Source organism: Bombina bombina, chromosome 3 (genome assembly GCF_027579735.1).
Source record: "Bombina bombina isolate aBomBom1 chromosome 3, aBomBom1.pri, whole genome shotgun sequence".
NCBI classification, from domain to species: Eukaryota; Metazoa; Chordata; class Amphibia; order Anura; family Bombinatoridae; genus Bombina; species Bombina bombina.
Genome location: NC_069501.1, coordinates 38,318,702 through 38,338,981, shown reverse-complemented (window position 1 = coordinate 38,338,981; position 20,280 = coordinate 38,318,702). Strand labels below are relative to the sequence as shown.

Below are 20,280 nucleotides of genomic sequence, written 5' to 3'. Positions count from 1 at the left end.
CTTTCATCAAGCTCTTTCCCTGCAGATCATTTTCTTCTGCACGTGCAACAATAAGTGTTAAGAGCCAAGGAATACAGAGTCAGAAATGCATTCCTTATAAAACAGCTCTCTGTACCTCACAATAGGAGATCAGAATAAACTCCTGTGCCCTCCGTAGCATTTATAGGGAGCTCCGAACACTCTAAAACAAGCTGAGTCTGCTGTACAATTATAGGGGCTTTACGATCGTGTTTTTCATAGCCTCATCTAAAAGAAGGCACCTCAAAATGTATTAGATTAATTACGATTTATTTAACTGAGAATCTGTATAAACCACTGTTGTGAATGTGATATCAGTTCATTAGGACTGCAACCAACGAATATTTTCATAATCGATTAATCGGCCGATTATTATTTCGATTAATCGACTAATCGGATAAAAAGAGAATCAATAATAGTTTTCTATGTTTTAAATAAAATCCACATAATGAGTGTTACAAATATAAACTTCAGACGAAAACTTTACATTAACACAACTGTTTCATCAATTTTTAAGCAGCAGAGCACAGTTTTATAATTAAACAAAACAAAACCACAAACTGTTTGAAAAGAGGTAGAACTAGAAAGAGTTAGACTATCACTGTTAATAACATTCTGTTATTCACTCTTTCAGAAACTTTGCATTGAAATGCAAAAATCTCAACATGTCCACATTCTTCTGGCTAAGTCTGGTTCTCTGTGTGCAGCTATATTTCCTGCAGCAGAGAAGCCTGTTGAGGTGTATAAGTAGGGTTTTGCCAATTTCACCAAAGTGGTATATTTATCTTTGTTAGCTCTTCACCAATGCTAAGTGTTTTCTACCTTGGCAAGGGGCCTCCCAATAAAGTAACCATTGACTTCATTCTAACATAAAAATATCTTGAATATCTATATGCAATTATAAATAACCAGCTATAAGGTTAGGAGAAATATCTAGTCACCTCTAAAAATAACGGATATATACTTATAAAGGTTGAATCTGGTACATATTATCACAATGTATTAAAAATATAAAAAAAAAACAAGATCAAAAGCACTAAGGACTGTATATCAATAACAGGACAAAGCCTTACACATTTATTTATACAGTACATATAATCAGCAATAGCAAGCAACACGCTAATAATTGTGCAAACAGATAAAAGTGCACATCGGTTCAAATAACTCCCATCAATCTAGGGGCTAGTTGTAAATAACAAGCTTGGCACTATATCATGAAGAGCATAGTTCCAAATCACCTGATTTAATATAAACAATGCAAATGACTCCTATTATATCTGGGTTGCACCTAAGCCAGGGGTAGTTGTAAACTTATACTGTCCTGAAAAGTGAAAAGTAGACGTCCTTTAGGCTAAGGACATAACCATAAAACACAATACCATATGCAGGAGTTCATTGGAGTGAAGCAGCTGGTGTTGTGCACAGACCAACTAATTGCAAACCAACTAATCGATTATGAGATTCGTTGACAACTATTTTCATTATCGATTATGCCGATTAGTTGTTGCAGCTCTACAGTTCATAATATTGCTGTATTCTCTTCAGTTTAAATTGTTTCTACTTAACTTTTTCAGTAAATAGATAATACGTACACTTGACAAAGTACACAGGGAGCAGACTCCTAGACTTTTACTCCTGGCTTCTTAAATCTTTGGTTATTCTCCATATATTTATTTACAAATACCACTGTCCGGCTCCTAAGGGCTAGATTTACGAAAGCGGCAGCGTACAGGGGCGCGCATAGGTGCCCCTGTACGCCTCAGCTCGCCTGTGGTGGGGCGAAATTACCCACAGGCAATCACCATTGCACACGAGCTCAATTTTGCGCTTGCGTGCAATCCCGCCCCCTGCCCATCACGCGCGGGCAGGAGCTGTCAATCTTCTCGGTCAGACTATACCACGGAGATTGAATTTCGCCACCTTAGGGGTGCCGAAGAGGTTAGGGAAGCGGCGATCTGGTGACCGCTGCTTGTTAAATTACAGCAAACAAGTTCTTGTGAGAACTTGCAGTCGTAGGGCTTTGATAAATCGAGCCTTTTAAATATTCTTGCTGGCTCCTAAATTGTAAACAGATGTAAAACCCCTATTTTATATATACACATTTTCTACTCTCTCACGTGCAGCACAGAAACACATATGATTTGGTACTGAGGCTGTATGTAAAGGGCTAACTAACCTTAAAGACTAAAGGGCCCAATGGCCTAAAGCTCTCCGTTCTAGTGAGATTATATAAGGAGTCTCATCAGTACTGCAAGATCCCTCAAATAATTTTAGAGCTGCAAATCTTAGCTTGAGTGTGGATTACCTCACTATGTATGGTCCTGGATGTAAAGGAAAGACCCTTACATTACAATATAGTGCACACAAAAAGCCTTCAAAAGGTTTTTTGCACAATTTATCTCTATGCCGGCAAGTTTTTGTTCATCAGGCCATAAACGTCAGTCCCAGTACGCTTGTACTATTCACGTTTCTCTACCAGCACTGGAAGATAGTCCTACAAACAAATGCTCTTGCAGAGCTCCAACAGCACCCAAATCTCTAGACCCACGTCCCCTGCAGAGCTCAGCAGCACCACCATACCCAGCCTCACACCCCTGTGCCTGCAGAGCTCAGCACCACCACCATCCCTAGCCCCACGACTGCAGGCTCCAGCAGCAGCACCACCACCATCCCTAGCCCCACGACTGCAGGCTCCAGCAGCAGCACCACCACCATCCCTAGCCCCACGACTGCAGGCTCCAGCAGCAGCACCACCACCATCCCTAGCCCCACGACTGCAGGCTCCAGCACCACCACCATCCCTAGCCCCACGACTGCAGGCTCCAGCACCACCACCATCCCTAGCCCCACGACTGCAGGCTCCAGCACCACCACCATCCCTAGCCCCACGACTGCAGGCTCCAGCACCACCACCATCCCTAGCCTCACGACTGCAGGCTCCAGCACCACCACCATCCCTAGCCTCACGACTGCAGGCTCCAGCACCACCACCATCCCTAGCCCCATGACTGCAGGCTCCAGCACCACCACCATCCCTAGCCCCATGACTGCAGGCTCCAGCACCACCACCATCCCTAGCCCCACAACTGCAGGCTCCAGCACCACCACCATCCCTAGCCCCACAACTTATGCCTGCAGGGCTCCAGCAGCACGATTAAAGGTGATATATATTTTTTTTATAAAATCAGTGTTTTGACTCAACATACAAAATAAATGCCGTTGTCTGGACAACATCGAACCTCAATAAAAAAGGTTATTAGATCAGGGCTCGACAAACCCAGGAGCCAAGGAGCATCTGGAACATCTCAAGAATTACATTAACACCAAATATGCAGATGGGTGCTTTAAAGTAAAAATTTAAAACTTTTGCGGTATAGATAAAAAAAAATTTAAACAACTTTATATTGTACTTCTATTATAAAAATGTCTTTGTTGAAGACTTAAAGGGATAGTAAAGTCCAAATTAAAAACTCATGATTCCGATAGGGAATGTAATTTTAAACAAACTTTCCAATTTACTTTTATCATCAAATTTGCTTTATTCTCTTGGTATTCTTAGTAGAAAGCTAAACCTAGGTAGACTCATATGCTAATTTTTAAGCCTTGAAGGCCGCCTCTTATCTGAATGCATTTGACAGTTTTTCACAGCAAGAGGGCGTTAGTTCACGTGTTTCATAAAAATAACATTGTGCTCATGCACGTGGAGTAAAGAGTCAGCACCAATTGCCTGAAATGAAAGTCTGTCAAAACATCTGAGATAAGGAGGCAGTCTGCAGAGGCTTAGATACAAGGTAATTACCGAGGTAAACAGTATAATAATTAATTATAACGGTTTGTTATGCAAAACTGGGGAATGGTAAATAAAGGGATTATCCATCTTTTTATACAATAATAATTTTGGTTTTACTATCCTTTTACTCTAGGTAGGCTCATAAGCGCTCAGGAGTGTGCACATATTTAGTACACCATGGTAGCAGTGTGTGCCACAATGTATAACAGTGCTACAAACAATGTTGCAAAAACATTGACGCCATAAGAGTTCTAAAGACACGTGCACGCTCCTAAGCCCTTATGACCCTGCCTAGATTTACTACTATATAACAAAAGGATACCAAGGTGGGTGGGTGGGGCGCAAATGTTATAAAAGAAATACATTGGAAAGTTGTTTAAAATGACAATATGCATTTTGTTTAAATCAACAAAGTTTCATTTTTACTTTACTGTCCCTTTAACAAGAAAGCAACAATTACTGCATGAAACAGAGAGACCAGGTGGGAGGAACTGGGGATGTGAGGATCTGTGTCTCTTCTGAACAGAGGTTTTAATAGGTGAACAAAAAAATCTATTTAGTAACAGATGAACCAAACCATACAACAAGATTATTTATAGCAAGCAGCCTTTAATAGACTGTGTGATGAGCTGCGTATCACAAGTAGAGGATTTTTTTCGCCAGGGAAATAACATTGTCCAAAGCAATGCATTGTGGTCCTGTCAGCCAGGGGTTACTGCTGCATCACCATTAGCTGGCATACTTCATGTGTACACAGTAAAAGCACAAGTACAAACCTTACTCTAGTTGAATTTGAAAAGCAAGCCGTCTATGATCTATGAAAGCTGGGCAGAAGCAAGCTAGGACTTCCAGCTTGTGTGTAGTAATGCCTGTCCTGTTATTTAAGGGGTTAAGGAACTGAAAGACCTGACCAGGGAAGATGTAGTTACAGATTGGCAGTTAGTTTTCTAAGCAAACTCAGCACAAGGTGAAAAGTACAGGGGAAAAAAAAAAAAAAAAAAAAAAAAAAAAAAAAACATCCTTGCCATAATGAAGGGCAATTCTTCTACAGCAGTACTGGATTATTTATCAATCTGTTAGTTCTGCCAAATGATGTGATATCTATTAACCTAGATTTTATAGGTGACTGTCGCTAACAGGCCACAAAACTATTTCACAATAAGGAAATATGGTGCAAACTTTATTGAACTTCAGAAATTAAGTAGTGTCTCAAAAGATGAAGAAATCATTTTATACAGAGCAATGACTGCAAAAAAAGGGTTAATTTAGATTATTAAAAGGAATAGTCTAGTCAAAATTAAACGTTCATGGTTAAGATAGAGCAGCAATTTTTGGCAACTTTCTAATTTTCTCCTATTGATTTTTTTTCGTTCTCTTGGTATCTTTATTTGAAAAAGCAGGCATACAAGCATGGGAGCCGGCCCACTTTTAGTTCAGCACCTGGGTAGCTCTGATTGGTGTCTAAATGTAGCCACCAATCGCTAACCATGTGGTGAACCAAAAATGGGCCGCCTCCCAAGCCTACATTCAAATACCAAGAGAACGAAGAAAAATTAATAGGAGTAAATTAGAAAGATGCGTAAAATTGCCTGCCCTATCTGAATCATGAAAGTTTAATTTTGACTAGACGGTCCCTTTAAAGAAGCATAAACATGCAATAAGAAAATATGCCAATAAGTTAGAGAATTGTATGACTGCACTGTTTGCCTGCATATAAAGATTGGTTTTACCGCAGCAAAATGATGAAACAAAGTCAGCTCAGGAGCAGCAATGCACTACCGGGAGATGTGTGCAGCCACCAACCATCAGCTAGCTCCCACTATGTAGCTGCAGTTGAGGATACCAAGAAAACAAAGCCAATTTGAAAACAGAAGTACGTTTAAAAAAAAAAAAAAAAAAAAAAAAGTGGTCTTAAAAATGAACCTTACAAGCCAATTAATTAACCCCTTCACTGCAAGGAATTTCAAGTAAGGTGCCTTCTAATTGACAAAAAGCAATGGCAAAGCCATCCATGTCTGGCATTTCTGAACAAAGGGGGGTCAAAGAGAAGCTTTTATAACCATTTGTCATGTGACTGCAGTAGTTGTGTGTCAATAATTTCAATGAGAAACCCAAAAGTTTGCACACAAAAAAACAAAAAACTTTTTTTTTTTTTATAATTATATATAATTGTATCTGGAGGCCAAAAAGTGGCAAAAAAATATAACAAAATGGGCCTATGTCAATACCTTGGGTTGTCTACTTTAAAAAAAATATATTTAATTTTCATAGGTAAACCAATGTTTTATAAAATGTTTTATCATTGCGCTGCTTCTTGCATACAACTGTGGGGCCTATTCTTTAGAAAAGCTTATCAAATGATTAATTTAATAAAAAATAAATAATCTCCAAAGATGTTAATGTCAATTTTGCTTTTGTTTTTTTAAATTTTTATAAATAATAATAATAATAATAATAATAAGTTTTTCTAAAGACAGTGATCAACCCATGTGTTACTCTCTACAAAGGGTTAATCAAATAAAGTCAACTTCAGAGCACTGCACTCCTGGGATCTAGCTGATCAGCAGATATTTTTATTATTAATAAAAGGACAATAAACCAGTTGTCTGATCTGTAAAAATAAATCTAGAACATTAGTTTATTGAAAGGTCATGTTGGCCACTTGTTATCACTGAATTATCTTACTCTGTGAGATTTCTGTACATTGTATTATCTTTTTCCTAGAAATGCTCTTGTTAATCTGATCCCAGGTATCCAGTCAGCAAGCAGCTGTCTGACTTAATCCTAGGAAGCTATTTCATAAGCATCTGAGGCCAATGGAAACGTCTGATGACATAACTGATACATATTGCTGTATGTCACATCCAGCATCTGCTTTTAGGATACCCCCCCCCCCCCAACTAAAAACACAACAGGTAAAAATGTAACAGATTATAACAGAACTATGTTACTCTCTTGATAAATCCCAGAACTGTACTTCTCGCTAAGCATATTATCTGGCTATTAGACTGTGTGCTTAGGGCTCTTCAATAAATTTAAAAAACACAATATATAAACTCAAGAAAACCTGACAGTTATGTCTTCAAACAATAAATTCTATGTCCACACAGTGAACTATATACATTGTTAAAAAGTAACTGGAAATGATGCTGATATGTCAATACACAAAGCAACAGTTTCAGTCTTGCATGTCCTATCTGAATCATGATTTTACATGTTGACTAGACTGTCCCTTTAAAAATAAAGGAATAGGGTTCTCCAAGTCAGATGAACACTAAAAGGTGCAAAATAAACAAATATTTGTCACTTCTCCAGACTATAAAAATCTTAAAGATTTAGTCAGTGAGCCTCAAACTTTCTTTGCTGCCTTGTGACATTCCAGAATAAAATGTAAGTGACAAGCCTAACCAGAACCTGGGATTACTTGTCCTGTAAATAATAATACAAACGCAAGTAATTATTTTAAATGTTAGATTAAATGAAAAGACTAAATGTGCTTATATAGCAGCCAATATGTAACATTGTTTTATCTCAGAGCCCCTCATCTCTCCCAGCACTGACTGTTACCTAACCTAGGTCCAGATAAACACTATAGTAACCTGTTCCCATGGAAAGGAATAAACTGTCTAATCCAGGGGTTGACATCCTGTGACAGACATATGGGGCTCCTATAATTCTTCTAATGCTTTCAGTTTATTCCAGATAAATAACATTTTCAAGCTGGTTCCTAAGATTCAAAGTAATTAGTGGACCTCAAGTATAAGCAAAGCACCATAGCAGGTGGTGACAGCAGTTGCCCTGCACTAGTGCCATACCTGATCATGTTATCTATGTCAGCTGGGATGCTCTTCAGCCTGTTGCCCCCCATTGAAAGGGTCTTGAGGGTCTGCAGCTGTAGCACCTGGCTGGGGATCTCCTCAAACTGGTTGCCACTCAGGTTCAGCACCTCCAGGTTCCTCATGGTGCCTAACTCTTTGGGCAAGGAGAACTCATCCAGGCGGTTGTTCTTGGCCAGCAGGGTCCTGAGCTTGGTGAGCCCCAGTATTTCCTCCCCTATGTAGGCCAGGTTGTTGTTACTCACGTCCAGTAGCAATAGCTGGGAGAAGGTGCCCAGGCCGGGGGGCAGGACCACCATGCGGTTCTGGGGCAGGAGAAGTTGCTGGACCTCCTTCCTCTTGTCCTCACTGACCTGATCCAGAGTTAGGCTCTCCAGGCCCAGGCGGGACATATTGAGGACATTATCCCCCTCTCCCACCTCAGGACCCTCCATGGCTGGCAGTGAGCTGGTAAAATCCAAATGGCTGGCACTGAGCCAAACTCCTACAAGGAAGTAACTCGGATGCCCACAACTTCAGTCAGCCCAGCCCGGGGGTAACTACCCTGTCCTATCTGCACCACAGAACAGGACCCAACAAAAACAGAACCCACAGGGGTAGTTAAACGGTAAAGCCCCCGTTAACTCTGAGCCAGACCAGTCCTGAGGTAATAATTCGGCCCCAGAGCTGACGTACCCCGTGATTTCCCCCCACCGAAGCTCGCCGACCCGCAGCTATGCCCCACGTCACGCGTGTCCGTCATATGTTCCCCTCCGCTCACCGGCGGCCTTACACACCGTGGGGCAATATCACAGATATCTTATGCAACTCCTCCCGAAAACAGTGCGCGGCCCCGGAACCTGGATAACTATTAAATCTCCACAGCTCCCTGTGATATCTTTTAACTGGTGCACAAACTGCCGCCCCGAAACGTGTATAGCTGATGAGGTGAGATTGAAAAGGGAGGACGCGAGTTATAGAGCATACAGGGACAGGGCCTCAAGGGGGTGGTGACGTCAGGATAGGAGGCGGGGCTGCGCGTGGCCTCAGTGCCCTCAGCCCAGAGTGTGAGGTGCAGGTGGCCTCATCATTACTCAGCACTTTTATTGTAGTGACTGAGACTTCTGTTCTCAGAGCTCAGCAGAATGTAAAATACTGACTGAAAGTCTCACAGAGACAATGCCACACTAGTGTTTTATTTATAACAGTTTTCATCCTCTTGAGTAAGGTACTTTGTTAAAGTAAAAAAAAGGAGCAGACATTTTAAGGAGAACCGTACATGCTCCAACATCAGGTTCATTGTGAAAATCTGTGTTTAGACATAGGTGAAATCTGGAGAAACTACCATTGGTGCAGTGGCACAGTTCCCAAATGCTGTTCTCTCCTCTGCCATCTTTCCTATCTCTCTCTTCTTTCCCCTCTCTTCTCTTCCTTCTCTCTCCCTCTCTTCTCTCCCTGCCATCTCTTCCATCTCTCTCCTATCCCCTCTCTCACTTATCTCCTCTCTGTCCTCTCTCTTCTTTTCTCTCCTCTCCCTTCTCTCTCCTCTCCCTGCCATCTCTTCCATCTCTCTCCTATCCCCTCTCTCACTTATCTCCTCTCTGTCCTCTCTCTTCTTTTCTCTCCTCTCCCTTCTCTCTCCTCTCCCTGCCATCTCTTCCATCTCTCTCCTATCCCCTCTCTCACTTATCTCCTCTCTGTCCTCTCTCTTCTTTTCTCTCCTCTCCCTTCTCTCTCCTCTCCCTGCCATCTCTTCCATCTCTCTCCTATCCCCTCTCTCACTTATCTCCTCTCTGTCCTCTCTCTTCTTTTCTCTCCTCTCCCTTCTCTCTCTTCCCTTTCCTCTCTCTCTTCTCTCCTCTCCCTTCTCTCTGTCCTCTCTGATCTCACTCTCTTCTCCCCTATTTCTCCCCTCTTTCTCCTCTCCCATCTATCTTGTCTCTTCTCTCCCCTCTCTCTCTCTTCTCTCCCTACATCTCTCCCCAATCTCTCCTATCCCCTCTATTATCTCTCTCCCTACATCTCTCCCCAATCTCTCCCCCTGTCTCTCTTCTTTCCCCCCTCTCTCTCTACCATCTTTCCCCTCTCTCTCTTCTCTCCTCTCCCCTCTCTTCTCTCTCCTATTTCTCTTCTCCTCATGCCATCTCTCCTCTCTCTCCTATCCCCTCTCTCCTCTCCCTTATCTCTCTCCTATCCTCTCTCTTCTCTCCCCTCTCTCTTCTCTCCATTCTCTCTCCTCTCCCTGTCATCTCTCCCCTCTCTCTCTCCTACCCCCTGTCAGGATATCTGTGAGTGTTATTAAATAATATATATAGCTATATATATTATTTATACATGATAAGACCATAGGGTTCATTACATATGAAACTGGTTGCATCAATTTTATTAACTATAAATTACAGTTCTCTCTGCCAAATGATTTTGGCTGGGTAAAACAACCCTTTTCCTGATTAACAGAACATCTGAGAACAAATTAATTGCTTTCAAAGATTTCCTGCCTAAGGTGTGAAGTTAAAGTTCCTATCAGATCACAAGGCAGAATGTCCCAATTACCCATTTCAAAGGAGGCCTGGGTAAAGATTTTTTTCTTATCTAAAAAAAAACAGTCGCTCTGTCTGCAAGAATAAGGGAATATACAGGCTTGCTCAGAAGATACAGCTGTCCTCATCCAAGTGTTACATTACCCCTGCTGTGTTGGATACATATCTGCACTGAGCCAAGCAGAAACACATATTGTATTGTAACTGAAATTCATTTTTAAAATACAAACTTGTGTAATTTTCAATCTTGTATAAAAGTGTATATGTCCATGGATCTGAGAAATGCATTTCAGGTTTGTAATAAATTTAATGGATAACATATTCTTATATTTTTCAGGCATCTAATAAGTACATATATAATTGGTGTTTTAAATAATGTCATATGTTTTATACACTCAGCAAGAGATATACAGATAGGAAATATTTATATGAGATAGTAATAAATATGAAACAACATCTGATTGCCGATCTCAAGGTATGTATGTGATATTAAGATGATAACTGAGATATTAATTAGATCCATGCTAAAAGTATTAAAATCCTTTTAAATACCCATATATTTTAAATGTATAATAATTACTTTGTATTATGAGAAATATGTCATATCTAGTCTTGAAATGCTCAGGATTAGTGGTATGACGTGGTCCAATACACATGGAACATGTGACTTATTAATACTAGAAAATATAATACATTGTAAAAATATATATGAATCTATATAAAACTGTAGCAGCATTGATGATAAAACTGCATTTCTGGTTGTCTGCTGCCACCTATAGATCAGAGATGGTATCGCAGCCAAGGGATAAATGGCTACTCAGGGAGGTGTCTCCCAAATAACAAAGAGATGTTCAGCTCAAGGGGCCTATCACAAGTCAAGCTTCCGTGGTGCGTTTCCAATTTCACCAATGATTAGAATAAAAAGGGGTGGGGTATATCAGGTGATATAACCCGAGGCAAGAGAAAAAAAAGGTTCTCTGCTGCTGAATTTTGACTGACAAACTGTTGCCTTGGAAATCAGTCTCTCTAAAGCAAATCTGGGCCTATTTTTTATCCATCTTGCAAAAATTACCTCTTTTAATTTATGAGGTGAAATTGGAATTATTGGAGATACTCTGGAAGCTGAAACATTAATTTGGTTATTTGGGGTAAAGTATACGCGATAAATAATGGTATTTGGTAACTATAACTAGATTGCAGTTAGTAATTTTATGTTTAAATATTTTTTTATTATGTTTTTTCACAACATGAATACAATAAAGAATAAAACATTACAGAAAGTAAATGAGTCAAAGCCCCTCCAGATAGGGGTTAGTTAGTATTATAAGCTCATACAAGTATCTCTTGGCACAACAAAAGAAAAAAAAGAAAAAAAGAGAAGAGTATTGCCTTAAAGAAACAAAAAACAACAAGGAAAACAACAAGGTAAGGTAAGATATAAAAAATAACAAAAATAGGGGAGGAAAAACAAACTTTATACCCACACATATGTTGTGTATATCAATCTCATATATCTAACTTTACGAAAAGTCTTAAGAGTTGCTTTAGATAAGCCACATGGCCATTCTCAAACCTTCACATTGTTATTATTGTACACATGTGTTCCTAAATTCCCAACATCCAGATCTAGCATCTTTATTGTATAGCATTTAAGTGGTGTTTGTGTTATTCAGTATCCAATGGAAACATACTTTCTTGAATGAATCTCTGGTGTTCATGATCCATGAGGCAGATTCATACATTCTAAATGTGTTATTTATCTTATTTCTCACTTCCATCCATGATGGTACCCCTGTTTTCCAGTGGTAGGCTATTGCTGTTCTAGTGATCGTGCACAGTATTCTAATAAAATTATTAATTTCTTTATTATATTTTTTGTCATCTGTGTGTAGCAAAGCTGATAAATATTGAGCTCTATCTCCTCCTCTAGGATCGAGCTAAGTAAGGTGGAGAGGGAGTGCCAGATCTGTTTTACCCCTTCACAATCCCACCACAATCCCACTTAGGTGCCTAAGTTTCCACATCCTCTGTAACATAGGTTTGATTTGGTTTTTGACATGTGGGAGGTTATGGTTAGTGTGAGATACCAGCGAAATGCAATTTTAAGGGTATTTTCGCCTAAATCTGCACTGATCAACCCTCTGGCCCTCAAGCTAAATATATTCTCCCATGTATGTTTGTCATAAGTGATGTTAATGTCATCTTCCCACTTAAGCATCAGGGTTGTCTTGGGGGCATTGTTGTCTCTCTGAATAGCTATATATAGGATAGAGATTGTGTGTTTAGGTCTAGATCCTTGTGAGTACATGTTTTCCAGTGCTGTAGGGGGAGAGGTCTTAGTGTCACCCAGGTATTTTCGGATGGAGGTGGACATCTGTAATTACTGAAACCACCTTATCTCTATCGGTGTCAGTTTGTCTTGGATCTGAGTGTAAGTCATGAGTGTGTTGTTAAATAAAGCGTCTGCTACTTTATACAACCCTTTGTTGGCCCATTTGTCTATAGTGGTATGAAGCTCTTGTGGCAAAATTTTCCTGAGTGGATTCATCACTGGTTGTGGGGTTAGTATGGTGTGGTGATCTGTTATCCATTTTTTAACTTGTCTGGTGGATGCATAGATTGGAGATCTATATATAGGTGTATTACCTGTTTGGTCATTCCATAACATGTCATCTGCTTGTGGTAGCCCCTCTATCCCCGCCTCCAATCTGGGCCAGATAACATCTCCCTGTCTTCTCCCCATTAGCATTGTTTGTGATATTCTGGCTGATTTATAATAGTCAATCAAATTTGGGATACGCACTCCTCCCAGAGTTTTATGTTGTGTCAGAACCAGTGAAGGGATTCTTGCTTTTTTGCTTCCTCTAACATAAGCTATTAGTTCCTTTTTTAGTGTGGACAGTTCTAGGATCGGGATTGGTATAGGTAGTGTGTGAAATAAGCCGAGTAGTCGTGGGAAAACATTCATTTTGACTGCAGAAAGTTGGCCATACCAAGAAAAAGTGTATCTCCTCCATCTCTGGAGGTCTTTTCTTATAGCTTTATACAGCGGTGTGTAGTTATATTTATACAGCTGGTGATAGTGAGCTGTCAGCTGGATCCCCAGATATCTATATCTAAGAGAATGTTTCAGCCATTTAAACTCAAAGTTAAGTTCTATGGTTTTCTTTATATGGGGGGGGGGGGTAAAAGCTATTGGTAGCGCCTCACATTTCTCAAGATTAATTTTATATCCCGAGATCTGCGAGAACCTATCGAGAAGATTATACAAATTCGGGAGAGATATCAGGGGCTTTGTGATGGTAACTAAAATATCATCCGCAAACAGGGTGAGTTTGTATTCATGGTTAGCTATTGTGGCGCCAGTGATGTCTGGAGACAGTCTTATTCTAGCTGCTAGGGGCTCTATACAGATTGCAAATATTAGGGGAGTGAGAGGACACCCTTGTCTTGTTCCATTCCTTATGGGGAATGGTCTAGGCCTGTAGCCTGCTGACACCACCTGTGCGGTGGGGTTAGAGTAGATTGCCTGGATTGCTTTAATAAAGGGACCATCAAAGCCCATGTGTCGCAGTACCATCATCATGTTACCCCAATCAATTCTATCAAACGCCTTCTCCGCATCCAGAGACAGGAGTAGAGAAGGCGTTTCCTCTCTTCCAAGATGATCTATGATATTCATCATTCTTCTTATATTATCTGGGGCCTCCCTATTTGCCATAAAACCCACCTGGTCCGGGTGGACAAGTGAAGGTAATATTGTTTTTAAATAGTTGGCCAATATCTTGGTAAAGATCTTTAGGTCTTGATTTATGAGCGATATAGGGCGATAACTGGCGCATAGTTTAAGATTTTTCCCTGACCACAATCTTAGCTCCCAGTATTTTTTCGGGTATCTCATGGCCCTCTAAGAAATGGTTACAAAATTTTGTGAGGTGGGTCAATTATGTTGTACGGAATAGTTTATAGTAATCCCCCGGGAATCCATCCGGCACCCTTGGTAGTCCCTTGAGGCTTCACTCTGCTATGCATCTGTTGTCGGATGGGTCGCCGGCCTCTTTGTTCCCTTTCTTAGGGCCGGGAGTCCTGGAGTAGGCCGCAGCCGCGGTCTTTCCCAGAAATCTGCTGGTTCTCGTTTTCGGGTATACCGCAAATTAGCTGGGAGCTGCTCCAAAGTAACACCGGATGATCACTGGTCATATATCCAGCACTCAGAGGGCCTTTCGAAGTAGATTTCCCCTGATAAATATGTAAAACTGATGCTATTTATCAAGTTCTATGCGGAGCTACATAAAAGTGCTGCTACTCCATTTGCTGGCAAGCTCCGCCCCGCAGTTAGTAATTTTAAAAGGGCACAATTTGTATTTTAAGCTCATGTTCATAGTCCTGTGTAGTTTAACTAGTCATATTTAGTGCTATTAATTTATAATTGCAGCTATATAGATATATTTTAGAATTTGCCTTATTGTAAAGAAAAATAATTTATTTGCTAGACAGGGTTTTACAATCCAGATTTATAAGTCAGTCATTATAGTGAACTCTTTCAGAACTGTACATAAACTAGTTATTGTGATTAAATCCCTTGTAGTTATTAATTAAGCATAGTAAGTTGGTAATTCATATTGGACACTGAACTAGAGTTATTGGTTAATAACAGAAGATTCTAGTATTTTATTGTGGTATTTTAATGTGATTATCGTGAATAAGGTAAATTGCAAAGCTATATTTTTATGATCTTTGTGTAGAATATTATAACAGCATAAGTGGTATCATTTGATTCATAATCTGGTTTCTATAAATATAATCCAATGTGTTTATAACTTTAACTTATCGTAAAGAAAAGTGCGTACAGTATGGCTGAAGACTATCCCATATTTGAAAGCTCAGAATTTGTAAATTTATTTTTCGAAGCATTGCCCGTGCACATCAAAATTAATTTAGCTAGAGATTTTTATGAGCACTGCTCATTGGACTGGCTGATCAAAGAGAGTACAAAGTTATACTCTATTCAGCAGTCCGGTGAACAGGTGGTTAAAAGGGAACCAAAACCGAGTCCCAAAATTGTGGCAGAAACTAGGGTGTCACCTAGCCCCCTTAATTTGGAGTCTAACAAGAAAACCTATGTGGAGGTGGTCCGAGAAAACAGGCCATCCCCACAAAGTTTTAACTCTGCCCCTCCCCCAACACGGGCTGAGGCACAGAGAGAATATACTCAAAATGGGGGGCATACCCAGGTAAATAATTATCCCCAAAGAGATTAATACTCACAAGATAATCAATATCCCCTTAAAAATAAATACCAAAAGTGGCGAAAATACTCTCAGGATAACCAGACACCCCAAGTAAATAGTGCTCCCCAAGATATTAATGGTGAACTAGTTGAACCCTAAAGACAACCGCGTCAAAATAGGAGAAATAGCTATGATTCTGAGGGATCCCAAGGATCCAGGAATCAGCACCCTGGGACATCAAAAAATCTGTCCATGGGTAAAGATAGCTTGTCCATTCAAGTTGGCCAACTCAGTACGCAAGTAAGTCAATTATGTACGCTATTTACTAATATGAGCCAAGTTTCTACGGCTCAGCACCCTAATAATCCTTTTTTAGAGGTACAGTCAGTGGCCAGCAGTGGGCCACAGGCAAAATTCATAAATACTGCAGTATTACCTGAAAGAGAGGGGAGAGATATACCAAATAAAATGATAAATGTTAATAATGGTACTAATCATGTTCTCTTCCTACAGACCGGAAACGGACGATTTAGCTGTGATGACGAGCAACCTCAGCCTGGAAGCTCTAACAAATGCAGTATTCTCTTAACCTTATTTCCACAGATGCAGTACACAGGAACCCGGCCAGCCCTATTATAGAGGAGGGGACCGGTAAGAATGAGAATTCTTCTGAATCAGATAACATGGCAGTTTCAGGTAATTTGTGGTAAAGCCCACAGATGTGTAATCATGCAAATTTTATGTGTGAGATGGTAGAAACTGCAGGGAGATATTATGTATGTGCTGAGCTCCAGGATTCAGTCTCCAACCCTAACATGGGATTAATTGATACTGGATCTCGAGGCAACTATTTTATCCCACAGGTACTACACACAGCTAAATGAGCTAACACCCCACAAACCTAAAATAAAAGAATTTGATGGTTCACTAATAGGAGTTGGGGGTGAGTCTCTCAAAGTCTACATTATGGTTAAAACTAAGGCTGGGGAACAGGGTAATAAGACAACCTGTCATTATAGTGGATCTGCCAACTGATCGTTTAATTATTGGTAGTGATCTCCTGAAGCGATTAAGCACCATAATTGATTGCATAAATAATGTAAGTTGGTCACAAGTAAAAAGACCTATTAATTATGAGAGGTCCGGTATATCTCACACCCGGGATAACTGTCACGTGGTGCAAGAGAAGCCATTGTGGAGATTTATTTCAGGAATGACTCTATACCTGAAATCACTATCCTACAAATAGATGATCAGACTCCTTTAAGTGGCTCTGATGGTAATACTTTTAAAATTTCGCCTGAAAAGATAGCAAATATTTCCTTAGACGGCGATGTATTAACCATGGCCTAGATTTGGAGTTTGGCGTTAGCCGTGAAAACCAGCATTAGAGGCTCCTAACGCTGGTTTTAGGCTACCGCCGGTATTTGGAGTCACTCAAAATAGGGTCTAACGCTCACTTTTCAGCCGCGACTTTTCCATACCGCAGATCCCCTTACGTCAATTGCGTATCCTATCTTTTCAATGGGATCTTTCTAACTCCGGTATTTAGAGTCGTGTCTGAAGTGAGCGTTAGACATCTAACGACAAAACTCCAGCCGCAGGAAAAAAGTCAGCAGTTAAGAGCTTTCTGGGCTAACGCCCGGTTTATAAAGCTCTTAACTACTGTACTCTAAAGTACACTAACACCCATAAACTACCTATGTACCCCTAAACCGAGGTCCCCCCACATTGCCGCAACTCGATTAAATTTTTTTAACCCCTAATCTGCCGACCGCCACCTACGTTATACTTATGTACCCCTAATCTGCTGCCCCTAACACCGCCGACCCCTGTATTATATTTATTAACCCCTAACCTGCACCCCACAACGTCGCCTCCACCTACCTACACTAATTAACCCCTAATCTGCCGACCGCAAAGCGCCGCCACCTACGTTATCCTTATTTATCCCTAATCTGCTGCCCCTAACACCGCAGACCCCTATATTATATTTATTAACCCCTAATCTGCCCCCCTCAACGTCGCCTCCACCTGCCTACACTTATTAACCCCTAATCTGCCGAGCGGACCTGAGCGCTGCTATAATAAAGTTATTAACCCCTAATCCGCCTCACTAACCCTATAATAAATAGTATTAACCCCTAATCTGCCCTCCCTAACATCGCCGACACCTAACTTCAATTATTAACCCCTAATCTGCCGACCCAATCTCGCCGCTATTCTAATAAATGTATTAACCCCTAAAGCTAAGTCTAACCCTAACACTAACACCCCCCTAAATTAAATATAATTTAAATCTAACGAAATTAATTATCTCTTATTAAATAAATTATTCCTATTTAAAGCTAAATACTTACCTGTAAAATAAATCCTAATATAGCTACAATATAAATTATAATTATATTATAGCTATTTTAGGATTAATATTTATTTTACAGGTAACTTTGTATTTATTTTAACCAGGTACAATAGCTATTAAATAGTTAAGAACTATTTAATAGCTAAAATAGTTAAAATAATTACAAATTTACCTGTAAAAGAAATCCTAACCTAAGTTACAATTAAACCTAACACTATACTATCAATAAATTAATTAAATAAACTACCTACAATTACCTACAATTAACCTAACACTACACTATCAATAAATTAATTAAATACAATTCCTACAAATAAATACAATTAAATAAACTTGCTAAAGTACAAAAAATAAAAAAGAACTAAGTTACAAAAAATAAAAAAATATTTACAAACATAAGAAAAATATTACAACAATTTTAAACTAATTACACCTAGTCTAAGCCCTCTAATAAAATAACAAAGACCCCCAAAATAAAAAAAATGCCCTATCCTATTCTAAATAACTAAAGTTCAAAGCTCTTTTACCTTACCAGCCCTGAACAGGGCCCTTTGCGGGGCATGCCCCAAGAAGTTCAGCTCTTTTGCCTGTAAAAGAAAAAATACAATACCCAAGCCCCCCAACATTACAACCCACCACCCACATACCCCTAATCTAACCCAAACCCCCCTTAAATAAACCTAACACTAAGCCCCTGAAGATCTTCCTACCTTATCTTCACCTCACCGGGTTCAACGATCTGTCCAGAAGAGCTCCTCCGATGTCCTGATCCAAGCCCAAGCGGGGGGCTGAAGAGGTCCATGATCCGGCTGAAGTCTTCATCCAAGCGGGAGCTGAAGAGGTCCATGATCCGGATGAAGTCTTCTATCAACGGCATCTTCAATCTTCTTTCTTCCGGATCCATCTTGCAGACCTCCGACGCGGAACATCCTGCTGGCCCGACGGACTAACGACGAATGACGGTTCCTTTAAGGGACGTCATCCAAGATGGCATCCCTCGAATTCCGATTGGCTGATAGGATTCTATCAGCCAATCGGAATTAAGGTAGGAATATTCTGATTGGCTGATGGAATCAGCCAATCAGATTCAAGTTCAATCCGATTGGCTGATTCAATCAGCCAATCAGATTGAGCTCGCAATCTATTGGCTGTTCCGATCAATACCAGAGTTATTTTTATGGTGCGGCCAGAAAAAAGCCGGCGTTAGTTTTTCGGGTCGTTACCGACAAAACTCCAAATCTAGCCGCATATCTCTCCACAAGGGGGATCATAAAATCCCTAAAGGGTGAGGCCACAATCAATACCTCGCAGGAATTAAGAGAGTTAAAGATGATCTATGTATCCCTATGCAAGTGCATGACCTTGGAAAAACCAAGTATGCAAAATTGAGCTTAAAACAGGAAGCTAGATATATAAGCAAAGACTTATTAGCACAGATATCTGAACCTAAGGTGATTAAATATCTTTCTCCCCAAGACCACTGTGTCCATGGCCTGGATGACAGGTCTGAAAGCTATAATGTCACAGCTAAATGTTTATTATCTATCTCTATAGGTAATAAATCAGCAAAGCACCTGTTTTTAGTTTTAAATACTCCCCATAATCAAACATACATTGGCAATGATCTCTTACATAGATATGCCATACAAATAGATTTAATTAACCTTTGCCACCTTTGGAGCAGGTTAAAAGGGGACCCTGAAGTATTTCAGGATGAAAATGCCGCCCTGAAATCAAACCAGCAAATGCCATATGCTGTGATTATGCAGGTGTCTAACGATGTTGTAATCCCTGCTGGGGCTGATAAATTCCTCTTATCCTTACAGGTAAAGAGAGGTCAGAAATTAAAAACTTCTGAAACACTAATTTGCCTCTCCCATAAAATGCAAAATCTGGGTATAACAATGACCCATACTCCTCTGGTAAATATTGGAACTATTCCAATACATGTTATTGTGCATATCATGGCCCCAAAGGATATCATCTTATCCAAGGGAACTACCATAGAATATGCACTTTTGGATTCCAGAATAATGTAATTGGGCTAATACCTGAAGGATACTTAACTGAAGAACAATTAATAGAACAATCCTTTGCATCTATGCCAGAGGGACTATTTACAATTCAGTCTATTTATCCTTTCAGCTCAGAGGAAGGCATCTGTAAAATTGAAGAAGCCTCTCTAGTATTTGATCAGCCGATCAAACAGCAAGAATACCCCAATACCCAGAATCATGGGGTCAATGTAAATTATAATAAAGGGGATCTCACCTCTAGGTTGGAGGAAGCCTATGAGATAGGACAGCCTAAAATCTTTCAAGGATTTCAGCAAATAGTCGAAGAGAAAATTTACTTAGCTAATGACTGTTCCAGTGATGATGAACGTCGACAGCTACGAGAACTGATGGAGTACAAGGATATTTTTGCTAGGGATTCTTATGACTGTGGGACTAAAGACTTGCACATTGCAAGAATCCAAACAGATCCCAATGCACCACCTGTCTTTGTCAAACAATACAGACTT

At 40.0% G+C, this 20,280-nt stretch overlaps 1 protein-coding gene across 1 annotated transcript in view; it reads right to left on the bottom strand.

The window, feature by feature from the left end:
• The window catches only part of LOC128652196 (leucine-rich repeat-containing protein 58), a gene marked incomplete at its 3' end in the record, with an annotated part of 25,737 nt that extends 17,197 nt beyond the window's left edge, over window positions 1–8,540 (bottom strand). Inside the window, exon 1 of the mRNA XM_053705136.1 lies at window positions 7,624–8,540. Coding sequence (XP_053561111.1) covers window positions 7,624–8,078 — 455 coding nt within the window. The remainder of the gene's footprint in view (window positions 1–7,623) is intronic.
• Window positions 8,541–20,280: the final 11,740 nt, after the last annotated feature.